Consider the following 19,384-nt stretch of genomic DNA (forward strand, 5'->3'; position numbering starts at 1 on the left):
CCACAATAGAATAAATGCACTCTTTAAAATTCACTATATTTGTTTACTATAGCAACACTCTGGCGCTACATTCATTTAACAGCATTACATTTCATTCATATTATAACTCAGAATGCACAAAATTTATATCATTTGAAGAATTGTCTAATCATTGCCACATGTTCTATCCAAATACTATACTAAATCTAAAATGATGTATAAAAGAAATTTAAGCAAACAAAACAAAAAAGAAACAGTTTTTCACAGATGATTCAGTATTTCTCATTCAATTAATTCAATTCTCGCTTCGTAACAAGGCAAAAATACATAAAAACTCAAAATATCTGCATTAAAAATTACAAAGTAAATCTTAAACACTTATTTCCCTGGATAAATTCCAGAATGGATTCAGCATGATTTAATTCACTATAATAAAAGAAGGTGTTATCTTTGTTGTTGAGAAGCTTAGTTTGTCTAAACTGGCGACAAATCCGCTACTTGAACAAGTTTCAAATGTAAACAAACATGGCCGATACATACAAAACAAACAAAAATAATTAGGCTTAGTCGCACTTATAAATTGTTGATAACTCTATAGATAGTGCATGCAGATTTACTAAATGCATAAAAACCTTAACCCGAAGATAAGAACACCATAATTCAATCATTTTTAAAGCAAAAAAAGCACAATTTTTAAACATATAAGAGTAAAGAAACTGAGAGCATTTAACCGGGTAACAAAGTGAATATATATATATATATATATATACACACATATACTTATATACTTTTGGTGCGGCCGATTGCAACCAAAATGCGAGGTGCACATCTGCATGAAATAGCAGTCCTATATGCAAAATTTTGACGTTCTGAGGCTACTCATCCTGAGCCAGGAAAAATTCTTTTTAGAATTAATTTTAAATCAGTTTTATAATTTTTTGGGGGAAAAGAGTCTTTTATTCTGTCCTTACATACTGATCTCATGCAAAAACTTTGTTAAATTGCATTCGATAGTTGTCAAAATGGATATTTTCATTGAAATATGATGCCTGAAACTTCGCAATTACAATATTTTCTTTTTACTTTACCTCACTAAAAACACGGTTTTCAAGATCTCCACAACGTATTGAACCATCGTAACTGCATGAAAAGATCATATTAGGATTTACTGGACTGTACTGTAGATGTGGAATCTTCTGATGATGCACATTTTTAAATAAGTATGGATCAGATTCAGAATCCTATAAACACAGAAACAATACTATATTATGTACATTTGCATTTACAGCTAGCTACATTAAAGTTTATTTTCTAACACAGTACAAAGTCCGCAATCTGGACTTGTCAGGACTTCAGCGATTCCGAATTAGGGGTTTTTCCAAATTATAGATTATCAATTTAAATCTGGTAAGATGGCATGCAGAAATTATAAAATTAAAAATATGAAACCGTAATTTATGAAATAAAGAGCAATTATGATCTAAAAGGTATCAAAATAAAACTTAATATTTATTTGTTTGTTAAACATTTCTTTCAATGTAAGTTGCTTTGTTTTTTTCTTGTGCTAATACTTTCTCTTTAATTCTATAAGCAGACACATAATTTCTTGGTCAGTTACAAAGTTTCACTGTTGAAGTCCTGTAATTGCTGTGTCGAGAATGTCGAGAATACTGACTAACTTGTCAATAGAAAGTTTTTTGTTTTCAATAACCTCTCTGTCCCTTTCTTCACTATCGGAAGCATATTAACTGAATCTAGAACCATACTACAGGTTTCGCCATCTGTTAATTGATTGATGATTGGGGCATTGTCATCGCAATGGAAAACTTCTGTTATATCCTCTTCATTTATTACCACTTCTCCACATCTCTTTACAAAATTCAATAACCGGAAAATTTCACCTTTAGTTTGAGATGTCCGAAAACTTTCAAATTCACGGCTATCATCTTCATCGTCCTCACCGTGAAATGTGATAGCTGGCCATAAATTGTGCCAAGCATTTTTAAACGTATCTGAAAGACACATCCTCCCACAATTTTGCGATGCTCCACACAGCAAATTTTATGCTAAAAAATTTTAAAAAGTCTGGAATAGTCTTTGTTCAAGAAATTTAAAGTAGATTTTAAAAATGCTATTTTATATTTGTATTTCAGTGCATGCACCATTCCCATATCCATAGGCTGAATGACAGACATACAATTTGGAGAAAAGAGTAATATGGATACATTATTTTTTACTAAAACTTTAAGTGAAGTATGAGCCGAACAGTTGTCTCGGGCAAACTCACTGAATTCAAATGTCCCCGAGCCTCGGGTATAAAATCATTTTCAAACCAATCATTCATCAACGCTTGTGTCATCCATGCTCTTTTATTTGCGCAATATATAACGGGGGAAATCGTTACTCCTTTAAATGCTCATGCACGTTTTACAATTATGAAAAGTTTGCATTTGTGCGTTCCTGGAGCATTTGTGCACTAAAATTATTTGTGCGCTAAAATTATTAGTCTCGCTTTGGAATCTTTGACATCAGCTGGAGCCTTTTCTGTAGAGGTTGCCAAGATATTTTGCAGTACATATTGCCAGAAAAGACCAGTTACATCAGCGTTGTAAATTTGTTCTGGAGATAATTGTTCACTAGTAATGAGTTCAATGAATTCATCTGCAAATTGTTCAGCAGCTTCAGTATCAGCTGAAGCTTTTTCACCTGAAATTTTTAATTGTCTTATACCATGGCAATTTTCAAATTTGGTTAACCCACCTGTCGAATATGTGCACTCAGTGTTTAAGTTCATTTCTTCATGAAATATTTTGGCTTGAGCCATTAGCATTGGACCTGTCAATGGCACGCCCTTGATGCGACGCTGTCTGACCCATTCAATCATCGCTTTGTCATGATCGTCACTTTTAGCATAACGAACCCTTTTTCTGTTATTCATTGCAAATGGGGTGTCGGAATTAACAAAAAATTCAAAAAGTTCTTTTTTCTTATGTCATATACAGTTGACTTTCCAATGTCATACTCCTCGCATAATTTTCAGACGGATATACCTTTATCCATTTTTTGCAGCAATTCCACTTTTTATTTGATGGACATCGAAACATGCTTTGGCTTTGTAGATCCTTTGGCAGCTCCAGAATTGGAAACTCTTTTTGACATAATCGAAAGTTCAAGCTTAATTTTTATAAAATTGCTCTAACAGTCTGCAAAAATTAATAAGCCAGATCCAATTAGAAGATTAAGGAACAGCGCAATCTGCAACATTAACTGAAATGCCTTAGAATCAGTAAAGATAATTTTAGCCTAGCTTATACTATCTGTTAAACATTAAACGTGCATGCATAAAGCATGCAAAAGTTTGTGGCTTTGAGGCCTGGATTATAGATCATTCCGGTTAATGGACATCCGGATTACGGACTTTGTACTGTATTTTTAATTCCATCTGCATAAAATTTTCAAATATTAAATTCAAAATACTATTTTTTATCAAACTGTAATGCAAACAAAGCTTACAAACTAAAGACAATAATTATACCAAATAAGTAAGTATCGAAACAAAATGTTTTATTAAATAAAAAGGAATATATAACTAAAAACACTCATGAAATAATTATTTTAATTAACAAATTAATAATACAGTCAAAAGTCGTTAATTCGGACACCCATAATTCGGAATGATCTATAATCCGGACCTCAAAACTAAAAACTTTCTGCGCATGCGCCTCGTTGACACATGCGCATAGGCGTTTACGCGTGCACGTAAGACCTTTTACGACTGCGCATATGAGTGTGCGCAAGTGCAGAATACGTTTTCGCGCGCACGTTTTATATATAATGGACGTATAAGCTAAAATTATCTAATTATCTATTTCAGTTAATGTTGATGATTGCATTGTTCCTTAATTTTCGAATTGGATCCGGCTTATTATTTTTTGCAGATTGTAAGAGCAATTTTATAAAAGTAAGCTTAAACTTTCGATTATATCAAATAGAATTTCCGATATATATTTGTTAATATGTAAAGGATCTAAAGCGAAAGTATGTTTTGAAATCCGAAATCTGTTTATCAATTTCACGCTGCTCGGCGAGGGGAACGTTGCGGCGGGCACGTAATGAATTGGAAGTTGATCTGTCAGCACTATCCTTATCTTCAGCGCAGATGTTTTTATTTTGCTTTGGCTTATAATTCCTTACCAAATGTAGTATTTCATCTCGATATGCTCCATCTTTGATATGATTTAAAACAAGTCCCTCGTCATTATAATTCGCTTCCGATAGCGAAGAAAGTGACAGAGGTTATTGAACACGAAAAAATTTCGATTGACAAATTAGTCGGTGTTCTCGACACAGCAATTATAGGACTTGAACAGCGGAACTTTGCAACTGAACAAGAAATTATGTCTGTTTAATAGAATTAAAGAGAAAGTATTAACACATGAAACGAAGCAAAACTTAACCAACTTACATTAAAAGAAATGTTTAATAAAAAGTAAACAAATAAATATTAAGCTTTATCTTTTTGAAAATTTTGATACCCTTTAGATCATAATTGTTCTTTATTTCATAAATTACGGTTTCATATTTTTAATTTTAGAATTTCTGCATGCCATCTTACGAGATTTAAACTGATGATCTATAATCCGGAATCGCCGAAGTCCCGACGAGTCCGGATTAACGCCTTTTGACTGTACATTAATTACATAATTAATAACAATTTTACCTATTAATTATGGATACTATATATTAAAAATCTGAGCACCATGGCCAGCTTTATCCAGTTATGAGATTTTTTGTCACTTGGTATATATTAACTCATAATTTACGATACTTTGTTTTCTTACTTTCTTTAATAATATAAATATCAACTTTATAAATATAAGTTTATGAAAATAGAGATTAAAGTAAGTAAATATAGAAATTTAACTAATAAAGGCTCTTTAAATACAGGTCTTCATGACACATGTAAAAATCCTAGCCACTCAGAGGGTTAACTGATAGTTATATCTCTTAAAAATACCTCAGTCCTTTATTTAATGACTTAAGCAGTCATTAGAATGATCCATTTAATAGTTCTCTGGATCACCTAGTAGTAACTTAAGATAACTTTTTGATTAAGAGAGTGCCAGTTGCAATAGTGAACCAAATGTGCTAAATGTGGTTTCAATTTGTATAATTAAGACACAATAACATGCTGAATAAATACTAGTTTCGATGGTTTTACCGAACCACCATCCTCAGCTGCAAAACCGCTAATGAACAATATAGGAAAAAATTATTAGGTAAGATTAGAAAGCCTGGACAAGAATAAGCAAGTGGCGTCATCTGTTGGTGAAACCAGAACTAAAACATAATTTCTTTAAAGGCCGAAGAAAATTTGGATTGGAATTAGGATCGTTAACTAGAACAGAAAGATTTTTATGAATGTGAAATGCCTCTAGAAAATCCAGTTCTCCAATGGAAGATGATTTTTGAATAATTTTGGCAGCAGAAAAATTGAAAGTGTGATTTTCGGACCAACAATGTTGCGCAACAGAAGACTTCTGTGTTTCCTTTTTTCTAACATATGCCTCATGTTCCTTGACGCGAAATTTTAAGGCTCTCTTAGTTTGGCCAATGTAAATTAAACCACACTAGCAAGGAATCCTATAAATACCCCAGGAATTCATATCTGGAAGGGGGTCCTTAAGTAAGGAACTCGGAATTTTATTGATAGGAGAATAAACAACCCGAAAGTTAAATTTCTGCAAAATATGTGCAACTTTATAGCTAATTGATGGAAAGAAGGGAATGACAACAGAATTTTTATAATCTCCTAAAACAAGAGTGCGCCTTTTAGTGTGTTGAGATGAGAATTTTTTAACTGCTTAATTAATAACGTTGGGTGAAAAGACCCTGCCAATAGCTATTGCTTTTAAATAATTTAGTTCTTCATCAAGGGCTAGTTTGGAGGAGCAAACTTGAAGAGCACGGAAAACATAGGAATAAAATGAAGCTAACTTTTGTTTAGTCGGATGACATGATTTAAAGTGTGGTGGAAGGCAAACCGATGAAGGTTTACGGTAAACTGTAGTACTGAAGTTGGATGTGTTACGTGTGACCAGAATGTCGAGAAACGGAAGAGAATTGCAAGTCTCAAGTTCAAAAGTGAACTGAATAGCAGGATCAATAGAATTCATTGTTGAAAGAACTTTATTTAAATCATCTTTATTACCTTCAAACAGGGTAAAAGTATCGTCTACATAGCGGAACCATGCCGGGAAGTTTAAAGTTTCAAACAATTTTGATTCATAATAATGCATGTAGATATCAGCCAGGATGGGACTGAGGGGGCTTCCCATGGCTAATCCCTCAGTTTGCTTGTAATATTTATTTTGGAAAACAAAATGTGTTTGCTTCAAACAGAGTTGAGTGAGAGAAATTAGCTCATCAATTTCGATGCAAGAGAAATGAAATTCGCGAAGTCTGGTTTCTAGATATCTTAATGCACCCTCCACTGGGACATTGGTGAATAATGATTTTACATCAAAAGAAACCATGAGTAAATTACTAGGAGAAATGTTTTTAACCTTTTTTACAAACTCTATTGAATTTTTTATGGTGTAAATGTTATTGTCTAATAGAGTGGAAAATCTAGAAACGAAATATGTAGCTAATGGACACGAGGCAGTATCTAAATTTGATACAATAGGGCGGAAAGGAATACCACTTTTATGAATTTTGGGAAGGGCATATAATCAATCTGGCACAATTCACAACAGATGGGATATGCGAATGTTTTAAGTTGCTTGAAATGATTTGCGAAGATTTGATCGCAGTTTTTATTTTTGACAAGTCAGAAGGTGAAGGATCTTTAGGGATCGGATTATATGGCCCTTCGTTTAAGAGTTTAGTGACAACATCGATGTAAGTGTTCTTATCCATGATGACTATCTGGCCACCTTTGTCAGCCTTTGAAATGATAATATCCGGGTTAGAATGAATTTCACGCATTGTAGCTCTTTCTCTCACAGTTAGATTTGGTTTCAAAGGTTTATTATTGAATTTCACATTATGAGCGATAAGATGCCTAATAATTTCTTTCTGTGAATCTGAAACTTTACTGAACTTGAAAGCTTTTTCGATAGGAGCCAAAGACTTTGGAATCAAGGGTTTACAGGTTTGTGAGAAGTTAAAATTATATTTTAGAATTCTCTCTTTTTCTTCTGAAAGACTTAACATTAGAAATATACCACAAACACACCATAAAAAATTCAATAGAGTTTGTAAAAAAAGGTTAAAAACATTTCTCCTAGTAATTTACTCATGATTTCTTTTGATTAGTGATGGGCAACTTCGGTACATTCTAGTACCCGGTACGAGAGTAACGGGTACAGACAAGTACCCGGTACAAAATACCCGTTACTCAAGTAACCGTTACTTTGAAAAGTACCGAAAACCGATTTCAAGTACCGAGTACCCAAGTAACGATTTGGAGTACTGAAGTAACGAAATACCGGAGTAACGGTTTGCTGTACCGTAGTACCCTAGTAACGGTTTGCTGTACCGGAGTACCCTAGTAACGGTTTCACATCAAGGAACATGAGGCATATGTTAGAAAAAAGGAAACACAGAAGTCTTCTGTTGCGCAACACTGTTGGTCCGAAAATCACACTTTCAATTTTTCTGCTGCCAAAATTATTCAAAAAACATCTTCCATTGGAGAACTGGATTTTCTAGAGGCATTTCACATTCATAAAAATCTTTCTGTTCTAGTTAACGATCCTAATTGCAATCCAAATTTGCCTTCGGCGTTTAAAGAAATTATGTTTTAGTTCTGGTTTCACCAACAGATGGCGCCACTTCGACCGAGGTCTTGTTGGAAAATATGACTTATTGTAAACCTTTTACTGCATCATCTCTCCTCCTTGAAATGTTTATTAGGTTTAGTTCTTATTTTAATGTTATATAGTAGTTACTTCTACTTCTTTTCTTATTGCCACTGTTTCTGTTGAGAACGGACTGTTTTAACATAATTAAGATGCAAAAACGAAACGTGATGTTACGTCATCTGGAAAACCGATTCGTGCCAATAGCTGATTAGTTGCCATGAGATGACGTCATGCCTACTTCTGGTATAAGTATCTTGCGTCGCTCTGGCTCAGCATTTCTAGTTCCTGCTTTCCTGGCACTTGGGTGTGCTGTTTCCAGCCCCTTTTGAAGGATGCGTGCAGTCCGGTGAATGAGTTCCTTGGTTCCTGTCCACAAGATGACTGTTCCTAAATAAGTTTCTTGGTTCCTGTATACAAGATGACCTTTCTAGAATAAGTTCCTTGGTTCCAGAGGCTGAAGGTGGCATTTAAAATAAGTTAGCGGCGATTCCTCGTGTTCAACTAATGTAAGCGGAGTTAGGCTGGATTTAAGTTCTTTCAAGAACTTAATTTAAATTTCAGGTTCTTTCTTGACCATTGATCATGGACTTATTGAATGCGTAGCCAATTTCATTTGAGACCGCATAATTACTGTTTAGGACATTTTGTTTGTATTGAATGCCAGTATTTTTGGAGACCAGGTAAAAATATTATTTGATGAATGATGGTTATATTATATTTTTTCCTAAGACTCTGATATTGTTTAAATTTATTTTTTTGTGTTTTTATTCCTTTTTATATTGTTAGTAAATTGGTTAAGTTTGAAACCTCTTTATTGTCTTCAATGTCTGCACACTATATTATCTCAGGGAGCTTTTATTGCTAAATGTTTAAATTTTAAACTTTGCTTTAGCATCATCTTGGTTATGGGCCCAGCCCCTGAGTTATTTTTAGTGCAGACTTTTGAAGTTTAAAGTTAATTTAGGACTTAAGAGATTGGGGGGCGGTTTTTGTTGAAATTCAAATATGGCTACTGTTAATGTTATGCATAATATTGCTAAACTTGAGGCATGTAATTACTTTACATGGTCTAAAGATATGAAGCTTGTTTTAATTGAAAAAAATGCATGGCTTTTGGTCAAAGGTATTGAAAAATGTCCTGATTTAAATGATGTTAAATGTTACAAAAGAAATTATTGCCGACTATCAAAATAGAAGTCGTTTGGCATTATCTTTTTTAATTTATATGAATGTAAGCCCTGAATATAGAAACTTGATAAGTGAAATTGATGACCCGGTAGTGGCATGGAATACGCTTGCCAAATACTTCCAGCCAGATTATTGATCTAGACATATGTCCGTGTTTTCAGAGTTCTTAAATTGTAAAATTAAGCCAAATGAAAGTATTAGTTTCTTTTCTTCTAGATTAAAACGCGTAACTGAACAGTTAGCTGATATTAATCAGGCTGTAAGAGATGTATACATATGTTTTCAGTTTCTTAGGTTCCTTCCAGATAAATATGATCAAGTAGTTCAGAATGTTTTGAGGTAGGCAGATGAAAAGTTCATATTTAAAAATGTTGAACTTGAAATACTAGCAGAGGAAACGTGTCTTGGTTTAAGAGAGATAGATAGGGAAAATTCCAATAAGACTATAGAAGTCCAAAGTACTCACTGTGAATACAAATTTAAGCAGATTAAAGGGCTCAAGTGTTATAAATGTGGTCGTCCAGGTCATATTAAAAAATACTGTAGAATGAAAGGTAATTTTTCCAGATCACCCTCGCCTGCTTCTTCTGTTTCCTCAGCTGTATCTAGTAGTAATAAAACATCTCCTAAGTGTAAGAATAAACCCAAGTTGAGTAAAGGTAAAAATAATTCCCATGCTCAGTCCCATTTTATAGCTCAAGCTAATGTTAACAATTTGGAGGAAAATGATGATAGTTGGATTTTTGATACTGCTGCATCTCATCATTTTTGTAAAAATCGTGAATTGTTTGATACTTTTTCTCCTGTGAAAAATGAGAATATGCTAGTAGCTATTGATGGGGTAACTTTTCCAATTCATGGGAAGGGTACTGTTAAAATGAAATTTGGGGATACAGTTATTTTGCTTAAAGATGTTTTATACTCACTTGAACTGAGACGAAATTTAATATCTGGACCTAGGGTGGATATCAATGGAGCAAGATTTTATGGTAAAAATGGGCAAATTAAAGTTACTGATGATGAAAATGAAACTTTGTACAAAGCTAAGTTGATAGGAAGTAACTATCATGTATTCCTGAAAATAGCAAAAAAGGGGGGCAAATCTGTAAAATTTGAGGCATCCACAGTTCAGCATAACAATAGTGAATTATGGCATGGTCGGTTTGGTCATATAAATTATGGTGCTATTGTCAGGACTAGTAAGAGACATTCAGTTCGAGATCTTGCTGTGTTAAAGCACTCACCTAATTTGTTTTGTGAACATTGCCAAATCAATAAGCAAAGACGAATCTCCTATAGACCCTTAGAAGGTATTCAAGTAAAGAGGCCGCTTGAAAGGGTTTTTTCTGATATATGGGGACCTATTAACATTCCAGGTAGGAATAGTGAACGTTATTTCGTTTCCTTTATTGACGAATATTCTCGTTATGTGGTAGTGTACCCCATTGTGGAGAAAAGTCAGGTGTTTGAAGTATTTGAAAGGCATATAGCACGTGCGGAAAGATCTTTGAACCTTAAGTTGAAATACTTTGGGACTGACAATAGGCGAGAATATGATAATGAACAATTCAGGTCATATTGTAATAAAAATGGTGTAAAGCACGAATTTACAGACGTATATACTCCAGAACAGAATGGAGTTTGTGAGAGATTCAATTAGACAGCTCTCAACAATGTACGCGCAATTTTACATGATAGTGGAATGAGTTCTGAATTTTGGTCAGATGCCGTAATGTATTTTGCATATTCATTTAATAGAATTTGTCATAAGGGCCAAGATAGAACCCCATTCAAATTGTACACTAAGCGGAAACCATCAGTACGTCACCTTAAGGCATTTGGAACGATTGCCTATGTGGGAATTCCAAAGGCTAAAAGAAATTCTAAGCTTGATCCAAAGGCAACGAAGGGCCGATTGATTGGTTACAGTGTACGAACAAAAGGGTACAAGATTTGGTTGAAAATGAGCAAAAGGTAGTAGAAACCTTAACTGCTACTTTTAAAGAGTCAATTGGAATGCAGAAAAGTGGCAGTGGCGCTGCACTGGGCACCCTTCCTGATTTGGAATCTGAAGAGAGGATAGAGTTCCAATCTACTGACACTCCAGTTGGCTATTTTCCTGAAATAGAGGAAAGAACCGATACCAATGTACCTTCTTCTACAATTGGCACTGACACTCAATCTACATTGAGACAAGTAACTTGGCTTCATAAACCTGTTCCAAGGCCAGACGGCACTCGTACAGATGTATATTATTTTGCGAGGGGGTCTAATCAAAGACTACGATCACCAAATGATGTAGAAAGGTATTGCACTGAACATAATATTCAGCATGATTCTACTGAATTGTTGGTTGATTTCAAGGGAAGCAATACTTATAGTGGTGAAATCGACCCAACTGGCACTCCTTCAATGTCATACACCCGAGATAGCTGACTAGAGGTTTCAATTCCAAACACTTATAACCAGGCAATGAAATCCACAGAAAAGCTTAAATGGATAGAGGCAATGGAAGAGGAAATGGCCAATAAGTGAAAGCATAAGGTATGGCATCTTGTTCCACTTCCTAAAGACAAGACTCCACTAGGTTGCAGGTGGATTTTCAACATTAAACATGACGAATTTGGAAACATTGTTCGTTTTAAAGCTCGTTTAGCGGCTCAGGGTTATCGGCAAATTAAATACGATACCTATGATGAAACCTACTCTCCTGTAGTTAATTTTTTCAGTAATAAGGCTCTTTTTCTCCCTTTTAGTTGCACACCTTGGATGGGCAAATATACCATGCGACGTAAAAAGTGCCTATCTCTACGCTCCTTTATCAGAGGAAATTTACATGTCCCAACCTCAGGGTTTTGTAGAGCGAGATAAAGAAACTTTTGTGTGTCGTTTAGATAGAGCCTCGTATGGTTTGCATCAGAGTGGGCGATTATGGTTAGTTGGATAGAACACTATGTAATCTAGGGTTTATCAAGTTTGAGTGGTGTAATTGTGTCTATCGTTTTAAAGATTTTGTCATTCTGTTGGTCTATGTTGATGATATAGTTCTGTTTGGAAAAAGTGAAGTTCAGGCCGAAAGGATATTAAAAGTCCTGAATTCACATTTTGATTTGAAAATTTTAGTTAAAACAAGAAAGCTTTTGGGTGTGGAATTTGAATATGAGAACAATAGTGTTTTAATTCATCAGCAATTATATATAGAAGACATAGTTGATTGATTCAAGTCTTAAAATACAAATTACTTCCCTTCCAATAGTTAAAGGTGTGAAATACTCAGTCTCAAGGTCCCAGTACACAAGAAGAAACAACTGAAATGATGAATTATCCTTATAGAAATGTTTTGGGATGTCTCTCATTTCTTTGCAGTCGTACTCGTCCGGATATAGCTTATGCTGTTAATATATTTTCTCAGTTCCAAAGCAATCCTGGTAAGTTTCACTGGGAAGGATTACTTAAACTTTTAGGATACGTTTCCAATACCAGACAGCACAAACTTAAACTGGTATGCAAGGAACTGAAGCTCAATATATATTCAGATTCGGATTTTGCTTCAAGCAGGGATGATATGGTGTCTATTGGTGGACAAATAGCTTTGTTAGGAGAATCACCTGTATCTTGGCGTACATTTAAAGAAAGGGGAGTGAGTTTGTCTACTATGGAGGCTGAATTTATCTCCATGACTGAATCAGCAAAAGAATTAGTTTGGTTTAGAAATATTTTGGATGAATGCATTCAGTTTAAAATTGCAAGTAACTATGTTTCAAAACCAATGTTGTTTGCTGATAGCATGGCTGCTATATGTTTTACAAAATCACCATTGAAAACTCAAGGACAAAACATATAGATGTGAAACTATTTTTCATTCGTGATCTATTAAACAGGGAAATTTTTGATTTAAAATATGTTCCAAGTAAAGATAATCTGGCTGATCCCATGACAAAACCGCTGACTAAGTATAACCTGATAAGATTTTGTGGAACAATTTTCTTATGAAATTTGTTTTTGTGTGTATTTAAATTAAGAGTTTTGTTTATTTGAAAATAATATGTTATAAGTCATATTATGATGGATATTAGATAAATGTAAAACTGTATAGTGTAGAATGTTGTATGATTGACCAGGGCCCTGGGTAAAAGTATTGAGTGTATGATCATACATATGTTTTTGTATTGTTTTGTAACATGTTGGACTTTCTTGTTGTGGTAAAATTTTGAATAATGAATAAGATGTTCCCAAGGGAAAATTTTTCTTAAAAATTTCTGAATTGAATGAAATTGTGATATTTATTTATTCTTGTTTTGAATTTTGTAAAGATACTGGCATTCAGTTTTATTTCAGGTCGGAGATGATGATGTGGGGGGGGCATTTGTTGGAAAATATGACTTATTGTAAACCTTTTACTGCATCATCTCTCTTCCTTGAAATGTTTATTAGGTTTAGTTCTTATTTTAATGTAATATAGTAGTTACTTCTACTTCTTTTCTTACTGCTACTGTTTGTGTTGAGAACGGACTGTTTAACCATAATTAAGATGCAAAAACGAAACGTGATGTTACGTCATCTGGAAAGCCGATTCGTGCCAATAGCTGATTAGTTGCAGTGAGATGACGTCATGCCTACTTCTGGTATAAGTATCTCGTGTCGCTCTGGCTCAGCCCTTCTAGCTCCTGCTTTCCTGGCACTTGGGCATGCTGTTTCCAGCCCCTTTTGAAGGATGCGTGCAGTCCGGTGAATGAGTTCCTTGGTTCCTGTCCACAAGATGACTGTTCCTGAATAAGTTTCTTGGTTCCTGTATACAAGATGACCTTTCCAGTATAAGTTCCTTGGTTGCAGAGGCTACAATGTGAGTGACTGCCGTGGGCGGCATCCATGTTCTTCATGAAGGTGGCATTTAAAAAAGTTAGCGGCGATTCCTCGTGTTCAACTAATGTAAGCGGAGTTAGGCCGGATTTAAGTGCTTTCAAGAACTTAATTTAAATTTCAGGTGCTTTCTTGACCATTGATCATGGACTTATTGAATGTGTAGCCAATTTCATTTGAGACCGCATAATTACTGTTTAGGACATTTTGCTTGTATTGAATGCCAGTATTTTTGGAGACCAGGTAAAAATATTATTTGATGAATGATGGTTATATTATATTTTTTCCTAAGACTCTGATATTGTTTAATTTTTTTTGTGTGTGTTTTTATTCCTTTTTATATTGTTAATAAATTGGTTAAGTTTGAAACCTCTTTATTGTCTTCAATGTCTGCACAACATCTTATCTCAGGGAGCTTTTATTGCTACTACTGCTAAATGTTTAAATTTTAAACTTTGCTTTAGCATCAATTCTTGTCGAGGCTTTCTTATCTTATCTAATCATTTTTTCCTATCTTGTTCATTTGCGGTTTTGCAGCTGAGGATGGTGGTTTCGTAAAACCATCGAAACTATTCCTGTGAAAATTTTGTAAATATAACGCTGATTTTTGTTGTTTGACTTCTGAATTAGTATCATTGTATAAATGAGAAGGATGGACATCAATCTAGTAATATTTCCTCCCAGATTTTATTTTAAATGTTTTCTAGGGAGGCGTTACATATTAATGTTAGCATTTTGATGCAGTTGAAGACTTTTTACAGAAGAAATGGAATGATGACTAGTACAAGTCTTTAATACAGACATCTATAATCCGGAATGGTTTATAATCGGGACATCAAAGCTACAAACTTTCTGCGCATGCGCATTTAATGTATAACAGACGGTATAAGCTAGGCTAAAATTATCTATTTCAGTTAATGTTGCAGATTGCGTTGTTCCTTAATCTTCTAATTGGATCCAGCTTATTATTTTTTGCAGACTGTTAGGGCAATTTTATAAAAAGTAAGCTTGAACTTTTGATTATGTCAAAAGGAGTTTCCGATTCTGAAACTGCCAAAGGACCTACAAAGCGAAAGCACGTAACAAAAAGTGAAATTGCAGCAAAAAATGGATAAAGGCATAATATCGCTTCCAATAGTGAACAAAGTGACAGAGAGGTTATTGAAAATGAAAAAATTTCGATTGACAAATTAGTCGGTATTTTCGACACAGCAATTACAGGACTTGAACAGCGGAACTTTGTAACTGAACAAGAAATTATGTCTGTTTATAGAGTTAAAGAGAAAGTATTAGCACATAAAACGAAGCAACTTAAACAACTTACATTAAAAGAAATGTTTAATAAAGTAAACAAATAAACATTAAGCCTTTTTTTTTTTTTTTTTTTTTTTTTGTAAATTTTGATACGCTTTAGATTATAATTGCTCTTTATTTCATAAATTACGGTTTCATGTTTTTAATTTTATAATTTCGGCATGCCACTTTACCAGATTTAAATTGATGATCTATAATCCGGAAAAACCCCTAATCCGGAATCACCGAAGTCCCGACGAGTCCGGATTAAAGACTTTGTACTGTAATTGTAAAATGTTATTTAATACACACATACATATTTTACACATTAATAAGACATTTATCCCTAAGTTAATCAATAAACCTACTCACAAACGGATTTTTCTTTTCTTAGGATGGAAATCACTGGTGATGGCCCTAAGAATGGACCAAATGCGATTGTTCACATTAGCAATTTTGAAATAAACTACTGCATTCCTAGAGAAATTTAACCACTATTACGTCCATTGTGGTTAAATTCTATGTGAATGCAACAAAGAACAGTACTGTAGAGAAATCTCATAATAATCTTCTCATAATCTCATATTTTAGAATTAAGTGAAAAAGTATCACAACTTATGCATAAAAAATGTTAAAACAAAAAGAACACATATGAAAATAGCAGTGTTGCTTGTAAAAACTATAGATTCAAAGAACAATATCAGCAGCTTTTAAAATGTCCATCTCTACTGTGAATAAAATAATAAACAAAAATTTACGTTTTAAAAGAGCAACATATTCGATGCTCCTTTTCTTCTTTTAAGATAACTGTTAGAATATAAGATCAGATAAAAAAAAAAGTATTTAAAAAATACATCATCACATTAAAATGGGAACTAATTGTGATTATAGATGAAATATGGTTATATTTGAATCACTAACAAAGAGTGATAAATTTATTATCACAAAAGATGAAAGACATAATAATTTGGTTTCTTAAACAACAGAAACTGCACTTAAGAGCAATGAAAAAGAAATGTAAAAATAAATTCTACATATAATCAAAACAATGTTTCGTTCTTATGTATGAAAATTCTGATGTAGGCACCACAACTTCCTTGTACGATCTATTAAATATTCTTTTTAGAACAATAATAAACTGATATCAAATATTGTTAGACTAATATAGAAACTATTATTATATATGTAGTTAGATTTTGTTATTAGTCCAAAATTATTATTTTTTTAACATCAAATTGCCAAAACATGAATTATTTTCATTATTTAAAATACTTCAACAATTGGATGTATACGAGTATGACTAAAAATTACAAAAATAAAGGTCAGGTAAAGTAGTGGGTATATGTTTAGTACTGCTGATTATCATAAAAAAAAAAGGAGATTTACAACTAGATATTACAGCAGTCCTATATACAAAGTTTCAATGTTATATGGCTAATCGTTTTTGAGTCACGCAAGATACTACATGCATATGTATGAACATACAGTCAAAAGACTTTAATCCGGACTCGTCGGAACTTCACTGATTCAGGATTATCAGTTTTTCCAGATTATAGATCATCAATTTAAATCTGGTGAGATGGCATGCAGAAATTATAAAATTAAAAATATGAAACCATAATTTATGAAATAAAGAGCAATTATGATCTAAAGGGTATCAAAATTTACAAAAAAAAAAAAAGCTTAATATTTATTTGTTTACTTTATTAAGCATTTCCTTCAATGCGCGCATGCGTAAAGCATACATTATGCATAGTCGAAATTAGAAAATTGCAACCAGAAAACTATTTGATGTGTATTCGTGATATTTATAATGACGAGGAATTTGATTTAAATGATATCTAAGACGGAGTACATCGAGATGAAATACTACATTTAGTAAGGAATTATAAGTGGAATAAAATAAAAACATCTGCCCTGAAGATAAGGATAGTGCTGACAGATCAACTTCAGTTCATTGTGCACCACGACGTTTCCACCCGCCCCACGTACAACAGCGTGAAATTGATAAACATATTTCGGAATTAGAGAAACAAAGGATATGCCTTTATCCATTTTTTGAAGCCATTCCACTTTTTATTTGATGGACATCGAAACATGCTTTGGCTTTGTAGATCCTTTGGCAGCTCCAGAATTAGAAACTCTTTTTGACATAATCGAAAGTTCAAGCTTAATTTTTATAAAATTGCTCTAACAGTCTGCAAAAAATAATAAACCAGATCCAATTAGAAGGTTAAGGAACAACACAATCTGCAACATTAACTGAAATAGATAATTTTAGCTTAGCTTATATCGCCCGTTATACATTAAACGCGCACGCGTAAACTTATTATGCACAAGAGTAAACGCATATGTGCATGCGTAAAAGTATTACGCGCATGCGTAAATGCATTAATGTGTTTACGCATGCGCAGAAAGTTTGCAGCTTTGAGGTCCGGATTATAGATCATTCCAGATTATAGATGTCCGAATTAAGACTTTTGACTAAATAGATGACATTAAAAAAATCCCTTTTGAATATATTTTACAGTCTCTTTTGGAAAAAAAAAAAAAAAAAAAAAAAAAAAAAGTTCCTTTATTGTCCCTACATATACAGGCATAACGAAAAAAAAGGTACCAAATGGATTGAGAAATGGTCAAAATGGATATTTCGATTAAAATATAATATCTGAAATTATTCACGATTATAATACTTCCTTTACTTCATACAAAGACATAAAGAGATATTCATTCTTTGCATTAACAGTGTTAAAGAATTGAACTCCACCATGGCAAAGAAAATGAATTAAAAATATGTATATCTTTTATATACACCATAGGGCGATTACATTATGACCAGCCTGTTAATAACATGTACAGCAACCATTAGCCTCAAAACTGTCAGCACCTGGCATGGCATTGACTTCATAAAGTGCTGATAGGTAGTCTGATGTGCCTGGTACCCATCGCTCACCAACTGGTCCTGCAATTCCCACACATTTCGAGGAAAAAAAAGGTGGCAACACGAATTTGGATTTCCAGGTGGGACCACAAATGCTCTATTGGATTAATGTCAGGCAAATTTGGAGGCCAAGACACAACTTGAAAGTCACTGGAATGTTCCTCGAAACACTCCCTGACGATTCAAGCCTTATGACACTGTGCATTATCCTGTTAATATTTCCATCCCCGCCGGAAATATTGTTATCATGAATGGGTGAACCTGGTCTATAGCGATGTTCACATAGTGTCAGGGATTGCTCTGTAGGGATTATGGGCCCTAATGTGCTCCATGAAAACATTGCCCACATCATAATACCTCCGCCACCAGCTTGTCTCTGTCCAACTCTGCATCCGGGAGCCAGGGTTTCATTTCAAAATTGGCATATCAGCACATGCCCATCGATGTGATGGACCAGAAAACATGACTCGTCGAGCCACGTAACTTTCTTCCATTCTTCCAATGTCCAGTTCTGATGTTTCTTCGCCCACTGCAGACACAGCTGGCGATGACTGTCGTCAGCACAAGAACATGCTTTGGCCTCTGGCTGCATAGGTCCATATGCAGCAATGTACGCTGCACAGTGTGTTGAGAAACACTGTATGGGCCGCCACTGTTGTAGCTCTTTGGCTATAGCAAACAATGCATAGCGATCTCTGCTTTCCTCTGGAATCAATATGCCATCGAGGACACACTGCTGGCTGGCGACTTGTCTTTTCACCATCCATACATCCTTTTTGATATGTGCTCACAACAACTGCACAAGAACAACCCGCTAAATGCGCCATTTCTGATACTGATATTCCCAGTCGCCAAGCCATAATGATTTGACCATTATCGATGTCTGATAAATCCGCTGCTTCTCCCATCATATCACTAATCGCACTATGTTTGGAAAGACAATGCAAAGCCGCTTAATATACTCCAACATCAGCCATGCGTGTGCAGTTGTTTTGTTCATGGGTGAGCCCATTGTTATAGCTGGAGAGTGGTCATAATATAATGGCTCTTCAGTGTACATTCCAGCAAAATCTTCTGAAGAAAAGCCATTGAATTAATTTAATTTCAGACGTTCAAAAAAAATTGGGGATAATGATATGTGTGCAGGCCATGTTTGTGGTATTTTGCACGTATAGCCCCTACATACCTACAGCGTGGCATCATAGAGGCAAATTTCAGAATGCAGCATTCTTATATAAAACTGGTTACGATGTAA

General features: G+C 34.2%; 1 protein-coding gene across 3 annotated transcripts in view; it reads right to left on the reverse strand.

Moving 5' to 3' along the window:
• Positions 1 to 19,384, reverse strand: part of LOC118204829 (WD repeat-containing protein 76-like) — a 128,152-nt gene that overhangs the window by 48,534 nt on the left and 60,234 nt on the right. For all 3 annotated transcript variants that reach the window (XM_085823810.1, XM_085823808.1, XM_085823809.1), the window contains one exon: positions 1,068 to 1,220. In XM_085823810.1, coding sequence (XP_085679936.1) covers positions 1,068 to 1,220 — 153 coding nt within the window. The remainder of the gene's footprint in view (positions 1 to 1,067; positions 1,221 to 19,384) is intronic.

The sequence above is a fragment of the Stegodyphus dumicola genome, chromosome 9 (genome assembly GCF_044657685.1).
Source record: "Stegodyphus dumicola isolate Sdum_Otavi_A_Nest chromosome 9, ASM4465768v1".
In the NCBI taxonomy this organism is placed as follows: Eukaryota; Metazoa; Arthropoda; class Arachnida; order Araneae; family Eresidae; genus Stegodyphus; species Stegodyphus dumicola.